Source organism: Alligator sinensis, unplaced genomic scaffold (assembly GCF_000455745.1).
Source record: "Alligator sinensis unplaced genomic scaffold, ASM45574v1 scaffold615_1, whole genome shotgun sequence".
NCBI lineage: Eukaryota > Metazoa > Chordata > Crocodylia > Alligatoridae > Alligator > Alligator sinensis.
Genome location: NW_005841982.1, coordinates 1,314,537 through 1,326,356, shown reverse-complemented (window position 1 = coordinate 1,326,356; position 11,820 = coordinate 1,314,537). Strand labels below are relative to the sequence as shown.

The 11,820-nt window shown below is 43.5% G+C and overlaps 1 protein-coding gene across 11 annotated transcripts in view; it reads right to left on the bottom strand.

Annotated features, from left to right (window-relative positions):
* The window catches only part of LOC102387923 (chloride transport protein 6-like), a 131,673-nt gene that overhangs the window by 88,799 nt on the left and 31,054 nt on the right, over window positions 1–11,820 (bottom strand). For all 11 annotated transcript variants that reach the window (XR_003093443.1, XR_003093444.1, XM_025201038.1 and 8 more), the window contains 4 exons: window positions 9,179–9,276; window positions 3,999–4,102; window positions 2,813–2,984; window positions 57–228 (listed from right to left, as the gene is read on the bottom strand). Coding sequence is in view for 9 of the 11 variants with exons in the window: in XM_025201038.1 (XP_025056823.1) it covers window positions 57–228; window positions 2,813–2,984; window positions 3,999–4,102; window positions 9,179–9,276 (546 nt within the window). In the remaining 2 variants the exon portion in view is untranslated. The remainder of the gene's footprint in view (window positions 1–56; window positions 229–2,812; window positions 2,985–3,998; window positions 4,103–9,178; window positions 9,277–11,820) is intronic.

The following is an 11,820-nucleotide window of genomic DNA, read 5'->3' as shown; positions in this document are numbered from 1 at the left end:
AGCATTTAGGGGAGCCTGAAAGTTAACCAAGTATCTGAGAACTTAAAAGCATTTACCATGATAACTGTGAGGGAGACTGTTAGTCTTGACACACCGCTTACAAAAGAGGCAGCTCCAATTGCAGCAAAGAGTCCTGGGTCAATCCATGCTCCATATCCATTAGTCTGAACACCAAAAATGGATACAAGGATGAGGCCAACTATCCTGCCATATAAAGCTCCTGTGTACCTGCATACAAGACAAAGAAAATTTGGGTGTAAATTTTGTCAGCTACATTGTTTTCCAGATTTTTTTCTTTCAATTTTCTTATCTAGTATTTCATTCTGCCAGCTCTACTTTTGTGAGAAAGTTCTGTCAGCTGTGGTAAGAGAACTTGCTTAGTGCCAACCATTATAGCTTCGCGGTACAACACCGACTTACGGTGATTATCAAGTCTACCCCACTTAGGATGAAGGAGCTAAAATAATCAGAAAGAAGAGGAGTGCTACAACACAATATTTAATTTGGGCTGAGCAAAAGTGGGGTTTAGAGGCATACAGTAAAGTGATAAGAGCCATCAGACCATTTCAAACAGCAAAGTTATATATTTCTACTGTTCCAGCCTCAAATGTTTTTTAAATTGTAATCCTACCTCACAAGCATACTCCTGTAAAATAGGCAAGTATGATATTATATCCATTTTACACCTTGATAAACTAAAATGAAGAACAGTCAAATGACTTGTCCACGGTCACAGAGTGAATCAGTGGTGAAACCAAAAATGGAAGGCAGAGTCTTCAGTCCCAGTCCCTTGACTATACCAATAGACTACACCCACAGCATTAGAACAAATTCTTAGTACAGACAGCCTTCTGATAGTGGGGAAATGGTAGAGTTGAGTCACAGCAGTACAATCCTTGTATAAGGAATTTGATTTATAAAGATATGGATTCAAGTTCTAAATAGAGGTCTTGGATTTGTGTAATCATTTCTCTCTGTCAGCAGTAGTATTGTAGTTTATGAACAGGGATCCAGGTTTTCCATTCACCATGGAAAAACCACAGTAAAAAGTTATTTTCTCTTTTTAAGGAGAAAAACATGGGAAATGGCAAGTTTCCCCTTGTAGGCTGGTGGGGGCAGAGGCAGAGCAGGCTGGTGACTGTGGGCTCGGGGATACCCACCCCTGCTGCCCTCCCCAGCCCAGTGGGTGGGACTTGGCACAGCAGGGCAGAGTGGTGTGCGGTAGGGAGGCTCAGTGCTGCTGCCAGGAGTCCCACACTGCCATGGCAAGGCAATCCCTGCCCGCCTGGCAGCAGCAGGTGTGGTGATACAGAGTTGTGCCCCCCATACTACTGCTGGGTGGGCAACAGGCACCTCACCATGGTGGCATGCGGGTCCCCGTGGAAGCACGTCTCCTCGCTCTGCTCTGCCCTACCACACACTGTGTCCCACTCACTGGACCACAGAAGTCCCAGGGAGAGGGCAGCAGGGTGGAGAGCCCAAAGCCCACAGCCATCACCCCACATCCACCCCCATGGGCTCCACTCCAGCTGTACTGCCCATGGGGGAGCCGGGCTCCATGCTCCACTTGGGCTGCAGCAGCTGCTGTCTTCCATGGGCGGCAGCCGGGGCTCGGGTGCTACAGGCTCCTGTCTGTCCCTGGCCCCTTAGACCTGACATCTGGGGGCCCCCTCTGGCAGGAGTGGCAGGGCTGGAGGCTGCAAGTCATGAGTGAGGGGCACTGGCAGGGCTGGGGGGGTTGTGGGTAGGGAATGAGGAGCACCAATAGTGATTGATTACTGTGATTGAGGCATTGGGAGGCTTTCAAATTGCTTTAAAATTGAAAATATATCAATAAAACATGGTGTTCAACTGATACCTATATATACTCTTCTCTATATATTTCGCAGTTTTTCATTTTAACCAAGGAAAATGCAGATTTTGTGTTTTTTAATCAGAGAATTTGCAAGGGGGTGTTAAATCGGAGAATTTGTGATTTGTAAACAGAGAAAACTAGGCTCTCTGCTTATGAAGCTGGAAATATTTGGACAGCATCATCATATCTCCACATTACCAAATTATTTTTCATTGACCAATTTTTTCATAGACTTAAGCAATTATTTCATTTTATTGATATATGTTGTCCATTTATATTAGGTTATAACAATCTGATTACCAGTTCACAAGCACAAGTATTGGCTGTTAAAAATATAAATTGCCCAATACTTTATCATCTATTTTTCACCAATTACTTTCCAGTAAATAATGTTTTAAACAGTTTTGAAATTCTTTCAGTACTTAACTGGAACCCATTCTCCACCCATATCGTCATCAGTGCACTCTGACTATATTCTTGTTCAGACTCCCACCATTTCTGCAAGGATTTAGCAATAGTACCAGAGCAAATAACTCACTAAAGACACTGGTCTGATCCAAAAAACTAAGCTTCAAATGCAAGCTTCCCCAAAGGTAAAGATATATAGATCCAGTCCATTATGGACTTGAGATTCAAATGCAAAGCCTGATCTGAATCTACGCTTCTCTAGTTATAGAGCTGAAGCCAGCTGTGAAGGCTTGCTGTTGATCCCAGAACTATTCTAAATGTCAGGGCTCCTTAGTACAGGGTCTATCCCCAGAGGCATGCAGATGGTTTTACAATTGAACCTCTTCTTTTCAACCAGATTTGTACAAAGACATCCACTTCTAAATAACTAACCCACTGAAAGCAAGTAGAGAATTGTTATTGGCACCCTTCTACTCACAATTCAGATTACTGATTCACCCGTATAGGCTTTTTGTATGTAAAATATAAATATAGATATGCAATGCTTACAGCATGGGTATGACCAAGCCACTAGCAACAGCAGAACCTGCAGTCCAGCAGGAGAGAAGGAAATAAAATGCCACAGCTATGAAGAGAGAGGTGTATCCAAACTCTTCATGAGTCCCACGTTTGAACAGGTACGCAATTCCTCTCCTCCCATTCTCAGCTAGGAGTGCAGCAGCTTCAAAGGAAACAAAAAAAAAAAAGGAAGAGAAGTGTTCACCATATTAGATAGATACTCATTGTAACAGTTTTTATATCTTTCAGTCTCAAATCAAGACTAAGTAAGGTTCATGCTGGTCCACGTACATCAAGGAAATGAGGCCTGTTGGTATTTTCAGTCTGAAATCTGTGTTCTTTTCTTTTAGCTCAATGGTGCTCAATCTGTTTCTTTGGCAGGCCAGATCGGCAGTGCCTAGTCCCTCCGTGGGCTACATCTGGCCAGTAGACCCAATCCAGTGCTCAGGAGTGGTGCAGCGGGGTCCCATCCAGCTATACAGGGGGAGGGCCAGGGGTGGGGGGGGCAGCCCAGATCCAATCCAGCCATGTGGGGGAAGGGAGGTTGTCATGGCCACAAACCAGCCCTGGCACCAACTTGGCTGAGTGGAGGGAAGGGAAGGGGGCATAGCACAGCTCCACGGGTAGAAGAGGGGTGGCCTAGGTGCATAGAGCAAAGGGGGCATGGCCCAGCCCCAATCCAGCCCTGCGGGGGGAGGGTTGTGATCCTGCTCAACCCCGCTCCATGCAGGTTTGGATTTTGACAGCAGGGAAGGGTAGCAGTATTCATTGCCACTGCTCCCCTGCTGCTAAATTTCCCTGATCCATGAGGACCCTTGCAGGCCAGCTTCCAAGGCTCCACAGGCTGCATTTGGCCTGGTTGAGCACCCCTATTTGAGCTAATGTAAATAAAGGGAAACAGAAGCCATTTAGGCAAGGAAAATGAATGTCTTGACTTCTCCCTTTATTAATGTTTCAGAAAAGCTCTCTTTTCCCCTCATCAAAAGTATTATAATTGACAAACTTCTCAACACAGTTTAAATGGGGGCCTTGGTTCTCCTCACGTCTCTGGGGAGGGAAACAACAAATCCCCATTGAAGGAAACATGTATTATAGCTAGCTAAATATGTTTGGAGACCAAATCAAATTACATAAAAACAATTTATTGCTAGGTCCTATTCAGTACACTTTTCCTTACCTTGGTTAAAAGTTTGATTGTAATATTTGACTCCATCTGGCCCAATCCATGGTGTGCCAGGTGTACAAGTATATTCTGCAATTTCCCTCTTGAATTCTTTTGTGCTTAAAAATTAGAGAATTAGAGAAAAGAGTTATTATAAAATAACTCTTAATTCAGCATGCTTTTTCTCATTATGCTTGATGAAGGAATACTGTAATGAATAGCATAATGAAATTAGGACATGTTCCAATAAAGTTACATTCATTTTTACTTTGATCTTAAACTGAATAATATAGCTCTAGCCTCTTATCATATTAGTAAAACATCTTGTTTACTTTTTACCTGGAGAAAACCGTAATGTCGTGTTATACGTGATGTTGCAGCACACCACCTGCACCCTTCTTTTCAAAATTCTAGATCCTCCCATGTTTATAGCCATGGATATCTCCCAAAATGTATTCTTTCCTGTATCTTCTTGTGGACCCAAACTAATTTTGATTAAGATTAGAACTTAATTTATTAGCAGTTACAGTCTGCTACATCATTTTCTACTACTGAAAAGCTACATTTCTGAAATTAAAGGATTAAGCGTTTCACTCCCCAATGCTAGGAAAAAAAAGGTCTATTAAAAAAATATCCAATGCCCCAACTAGTCATGATCTCCTTAGCAGGGAAACATTATTGTAGCTCTGTAAAAAATCACCAAACCAAATTGTTCTTAACAGGTATTTCTGCATGTAAATATAAATCACTGGTGTCACAAGACTCAAGAGATGTGTGCATTAGGTTTTTTTTCTGTGCAGAGAAGAGAAAAGCCACATGCACCTCATGGTGACAAGTGTTTTAAGATAAAAAAAACTTCTAACCAATAGAATGGGTCCTAGCAGGACACACATCACCTCCTCTGTATGTAACACTACCTCATGGAAAATCCTCAAATGATTGCAACCCATACTAAAACAAGACCCCATTCTTAAAGATATCTTTTCAAATAGACCACCCATCCTAGCCTTTAAACCAGCACCAAACCTTGCTAACCTCATCACCAGAAGCAAACTCCCTATGACCTAAACTATACCCAATGGATCCAGACCATGCCAGGACAAGAAATGCAAAACCTGCCAACATATCCCCACCATCCCCACAATAAATACACCCCACAACAGAACCATCACCATTCCTGGATCCTACACCTGCACCTCCAGAAATGTAATATATCTCATCCAGTGCATCAAATGCCCTGATAGAAAACATGTAGGAGAAACCAAACAACAACTATGCACCAGAACAAGTCAGCAGGCCTGGATGAACTGGGGGGAGGGGAAGAGCAGGAAGAAATAGGAGAAGCTCTGTTTACCAGGGTACCCTTTGGAATAACCGGGAACAATGGCCACAAACTGACAAACACTTTTAGCTTCTCTCATTCCTTGGAGTCTCAGACCAGCAGAGACTCCCTATTCCTGATGAAAGGTGACTGCGCCCGAAAGCTTGCTAAGAACTTTTTTCCAACTACTCAGTTGACCTAATAAAAGATATCACATCTAACCAAAGAAAACTACCCCATGTGCACTCTTCCTTTGTCTTTGGATAATACCCAGCACATTTTTTGGTACCACCATAGTACAAGTAATGACAATATAAACCCCCTTTCTCCCAGCTACTCAGGAAATTGGTGCTTGTTGGCTTACCCAATCCCTGCCCACAAATCCAAAGGACAATGAAACATATCAAGGTTCCAGTTAACATCCAATCATAGAAAACGTTCTTACCTATTTAATGGATTAAAAAAAAAAAACCCGCCACATTCCTAACTGAAATAGATGAGTTAAAAAAGTTGTTTGTAGACCAAACCTGTTAAGGTAAAATGCATGAAAGGAAAGGACTGGAAAACAATTCTTGCCTACCCCCACATAAATGGAGGAAGAAGGTATAGGCACAAAGTAGTTAAAGCATATCATCATAGCTCCATGGGCATGAGTCTGAAGCCTCAATCCAGACTTGTGCCAAAGGCCACCCTCTATAGACCCTGCAGCAAACTGGCACATTTTCATTCAGGCTACACTGGTACCAGGTCAGACTTGTCTGGATGCAATGCTGGCTACATCCTTCTCTTGGGTGCAACTGGCTCCAAAATGGTATGCCTATGGCCCATCTCAACAGGGTTCTCTCTCTCCTGCTAGAGCAGTGGTGCTCAGCCTTTTTATCTGGTGGCCCAGATGGAAAGTGGTGGGTCCTTCCGTGGGCTGGATTCAGTGCCCAGGGTGAGCCCGGCAGGGCCCCAGCCACACAGAGGGAGGCGAGGGGAAGCCCAGCCCTGATCCAGCCATGCAGGGGAAAGAAGCTGAGCACAGCCCCAACCTGGCCCTCCAGCGGGGGAAGGAGGCATGACCCAGCCCTGATTCAGCCTCACAGGGCAAGGGAGCATGGCCTGTCTCCACAAGAGAAAGTGGGACTGCCTCAGCCCCAGCCTAGCCAGGTGCAGGGGAGGGGAAAGCATGGACCAGCCCCATGGGAGGGAAGTAAGAAGGCGGCACTGGGTAATGTGGGACCCCTACAGGATAGGCTTGGCAATCTGGTGATTGCGGCAAATGAAAAAGCTGACCTCTTTAATGAATTCTTTGCCTCCATATTCCTGAACAGGGACCGGGACATCTCCCCCACTAGAATTGCGGATGGACCCAGGGGAGGCAGCACCATGCCTAGGGTCAGGGACCACCTAGTTAGGGGTTTGGATGTGTTTAAATCACATCACATCAACTTGTGGAGAGGCTGGATGTGTTTAAATCAGTAGATCCAGATGCTCTTCACCCGAGGGTGCTGAGGGAATTGGTGGGGGTCATAGCAGGGCCCCTGGCATGGGTCTATGAGCACTTGTGAGGCACTGGCCAGGTACCAGGGGATTGGAAAAGGGCCAGAACGGTCCTGATTTACAAGAAGGGGAGAAAGGAGGACCCTGGCAATTATAAGCCAGTTAGTCTCACTCCGTCAATTATAGTCAGTTAGTCTCCTTGGGAAGATCTTTGAGAAAATTATCAAGGAGTACATCTGCAAGGGCCCAGCAGGGGAGGTAATGCTCAGGGGCAACCCTCATGGGTTCATTGAGGGCAGGTCCTGCCCAACTAATCTGGTTTCTATTTATGATCAGGTCAAAGTCCCTGGATGAGGGTGGATGTCGTCTTCCTGGACTTTAAAGAAGGCCTTTAACATGGTTTCCCACCATATTTTCTTTAAAAAACTTGGTGACTGCAGCATTGATGCCTACACAGTCAGATGGGTGGCAAATTGGCTAGATGGCCGCACCCAGAGAGTGGTGGTGGACAGGTCATATTCAACCTGGAGGGATGTGGGCAGTGGAGTCTCCCAGGGCTCAGTCCTAGGGCCTGTACTGTTCAACATCTTTATCAGCGATCTGGATGTGGGTGAGGAATGCACGCTGTCCAAATTTGCTGACTACACCTGCAGGTTGAGGGGCGAGGTGGGCACTCTGGAAGGGAGGGACAGAATCCAGCTAGATCTAGACAAATGAGAGGTGGATGGATGAGACTGCAGTGCAGACAAGTGCAAGGTACTGCATCTAGGGAGAAAGAACCAGCAACACACCTATAGGCTGGGGAACACCCTTCTTGTCAACACGGTGGCAGAAAGGGATCTTGGAGTCATTGTTGACTCCAGGATGAACATGAGCTGCCAATGTGAGGAAGCAGTCAGTAAGGCTAACCGCACCTTGTCGTGCATCTAGAGATGCATTACAAGCAGATCCAGGGAGGTGATCCTCCCCCTCTATGCAGCATCAGTCAGGCCACAGTTGGAGTACTGTATCCAGTTCTGCGCACCGCACTTCAAGAGAAATGTGGCTATCATTGAGAGGGTCCAGAGCAGGGCCACTCGCATGGTCAAGAGGCAGCAGGGCAGGCCCTACGAAGAGAGGCTAAAGGGCCTGAACCTATTCAGTCTCCACAAGAGAAGGCTGAGAGGGGATCTGGTGGCCATTTACAAACTCACCAGGGGGGACCAGCAGAAATTGGGGGAGGCTCTGTTCCCCCTGGCACCACCCTTGGTTACTAGGAATAACGGCCCCAAATCGCTAGAGAGAAGATTCAGGCTGGACAACAGGAGACATTACTTTACAGTTAGGGCTGCCAGGCTCTGGAATGGGCTCCCAAGTGAGGTGGTTCTCTCTCCTACCTTGGGGGTCTTCAAGAGCAGACTGGACAGATATTTGGCAGGGGTAATGTGACCCTGGCACCCATTCCTGCCTGGGGTAAGGGGTCAGACCTGATGAACTGTTTAGGTCCTTTCTGACCCTAAGCACTATGATACTATGAAATAACTAAAAACAGTTAGGCTCTAACTTGGATCAGCTTGACTATTTTGACTCAGAGGCAGAAAACATAGAACTGTCATGGTTTCAGATGCTTTTTCTATATAATGTTAAAGCAAAAACAACTTTGTTTTGAAAAAATAACATTTTATAAGCAGGTAGCTCATAAAATGCAAAAAGGACATTGGGGTAAGGAAAGAGGCTTTTCCTTATAATTATCCAAATCACTGGGATAGGTTTGCAAAACCTTGATATTAAGTACGTGATACAAATTACTGTGTTTTTTTTAAAGAAAATTGAAATATTTATTACAGTATATAGCATTTATTTATGTAACATATAACAAACGATAAACTACAACTTGCAGTATATAAAGTCTGCATTTTATTATACTTTTGTAAGTTATTCCAATACTGTTGTCATAGGAGGCAAATAAGTTTTCATACTGTATTACCTGAAGATAATACAACTATTTCCTAATAGTACTATATGCACCATCTCCAACTGGTTATATATATTTCAACGCGTGAAAACAACTGTCTTGTAATTTAAAATCTGAACATTTTTTATCCAAATTCCAATGTTTCTTCACAAGATGCTACTCAGCGGGAGGGAGGAAGGGAGGTGCAAGAGAGAGATTCAAACAATGAAACAGGTTCAAATAGGCTTATATGCCATATAGCAATAAGAATGCACATGTATTCAATTGCAGTCACTGCATGCCTAAGTACTACCCATTTGAAAAGTTTAAATAGACAAGAACCATTATCCATTTTGAACATTCAAATCTGGTGAGATTATTTGATGTTCATAAAGATGTTCTTAGAAAATAATGGATACTATTAGCCTTTTGCTTAAAAACACTTGGGCCACTTACATTTCTGTATTGTTTTTCAGCTGAAAAGTTCTCAGGGTCCTAACTGGAGTGCAAGGAAAGAAGTACGGCAAATAGACTGTAATGGTGACAGTACATACCTGCAGGTATAAAATAAAAAGAACAAAAAAATTTTAAAAAAATTAGCAAGTGAGATAAAAACATATAGGAAGAAAATGTGAAGGATCCAGACCCACCAACATCAGCAGCTATCACAAGAAAATGGTTGTGCAGCATGTACCCAAGAGAACTTAAATGATCATCCTTTTCCAAAAACAGTCATTTAGCCCTCAGTTCTGTAAGACAGTCCATACAGGCAGGTCCCTATGTCTACACTGAGCTTCAGTGAAGTCAATGGAAGTCTACTGACAAGGAGCTCTTTCAAGATTGGAAGCTGTAGACTCTACATTGCACATGGTAGAGACCTAGGATCCATGTACTTTTGGGTAAGCATCTATCACCCCTGTGGATACTGAAAATGATATCTTGTGCTTAAAAGTCTAACTACATCCAATTAATGACTAGTTATTTGTAGATATTTTTAAGGACTCCTCATAATATCCAAATATCTATGGCTAAGTACAGATGTTCAAAAAGCCCAAGGCAGAAGCACTCCAAGTATTGTGCTTTACTCTAGTACTCTAGATTAGGTCAGGAGCAAGCAGAACAGACATTTGCTGTTCGGTAAGGGGCACTCGCAGCTTGCCTGCACTGCTTGAAGCCAGCAGGCTAGGGGCACTCCTGCACACCTCCCAGGAAGCTGCCAGAGAATGCCAAGCCTAGCCGCGCAGTTGTCCACCCCGATTAGCCAATGCAGCCCCTCTCTTCAGCTCCACGCCCCTGCCAGCTGGCTGCTGTCAGCTCCAGTGGCTGAGGGTGGTAAAAGGGGAGGAATGAAGCCCCCTGCTAATGTGGACCCCTCACCACCAGGTCTTCAAGGGGGCTGGGCTGTGCCTGCCCAACCACACAGGGAGGAGACAGAGCCTTTTCTGTCTCCTCTCTGTGACAGCCTGGGGGTGAGGCTGAGCTGCATGAGCACCAGACAAGGCTAGCAGGTCACCCAGGAAGGGGTCTCTGGAATGCTGGTAGAATGCAACCTACCTTGACTCACAATGGGATGTACTAGAGAAGTTCAATAAAGTGCTCTTACCTAAAACGCTTTATCCTGATGCCACATCAACCCAGGGTTAACTTAGAGCAGGATCCACCATTTTTAAAGCACTCTGTGTAACACCTTTGTGATATATCTGTGTATTCAATGCAATATACCTTTCAACCTTTTCAGAAGTCTCTTCTAAATAGATTCATCAAGAAGGTGGCAAGGTGGAGACTTCTGAAAGGTTTGAAAGGGATATTGTTCAGATGCTCAGTGGCAGAAGATTCTTAGTACTGACAGATTATATGTGTAGAGATTACGTTTAAAAAAGCATTGTTATCTTCCCTAAATGAGAAGCCCAACCATCAGTATTCCCTTCTGCTGTTATCATTTTGGGGAGGGTATTAGAGATAATACTTGCTTAAAACATGCAAAGTATAGAAATCAGTAGTGTGCATAGATTCCAGCTACAAAAATGACTCAATTACAATCTCATTCCAAATTGCTCCGAAGTCCAAGTATGCTTGGGCTTTGAATTTTGGTCTAGCAATTTTTATAGCTCTAGCCAAATGAAGGTGAAAAAAAAAATCAATCTAACAAAACAGGGAGTGTATTAAAAATGTGATCCTTCCTAAACTAGTGCCTAGATAGATATTAATGAGTTGCCAGACCATATAAGCATCTTTTGAGGCATAAGCAACATATTCATGTGCACTATGGAAGGTTACTAAAACAGTTAAAGTACTTTTATGGAAACATTGAAGCTGAGATGCAACTTCTTATCTGCAGTTGTAGCTAATTGTCTTGCAAGCATAAATTTCAGCTCCTTTGTGTGCCTATATCTTAAATGTTAGAAGTTTCTGGGAAGCGCCTTCTAAGAGAGGTGATTCTGAGCAGGGAGTGGTTTGATTGTTACAAACCCTAGGTCAGGTCCTGTTTTTGCACAATCTAAAATAATGATAGTTCAGATCAAAGTCACTCTTTAGCTTAACTCTCAAAGTTTGAAGATGGGTGGGAAAACTGGATGGATTGGCAGTTGCAGTTGTGACCTATCTCCACAGCTAAATTAAGCGTGAAAAAAAATAATCCTCTTAAGTAACTATTAGGAGTTCTGATAAATTAAAGTATATCTATATATATAGTCTGAAATTGTTTGCCCAGCTGAGGGAAATTCCAAGGTTTTAGAACCTGACCATTTGTCATCATGATAAGGAATAGGAAAAGAAAACCATATCTGCTAAGTCCTTGGCAACACTATCCACATTGTGATTTCCTCAAGCATGGAAAAGTGAAAAATTGTGGAGAAGCAAATGAAGGTCAAAGGTCAGAAAAGTGCTTATAAAGACAGACCTCTCTATTCTAACGACTGAGATTAGAAAATCAGTTCTAATTAGAAAGTAGGTACTCAATGTTATCTTGTGGGTGTGGAAGACACCACAATAGTTTCCTTCCACATTTAAATGTAGACCTGTTTACACAAGGTTATTTTGGGTTAAAAACACAGTGATACAATGTCTTTTATCAATTAAAAAAATGCATCATATGGTTC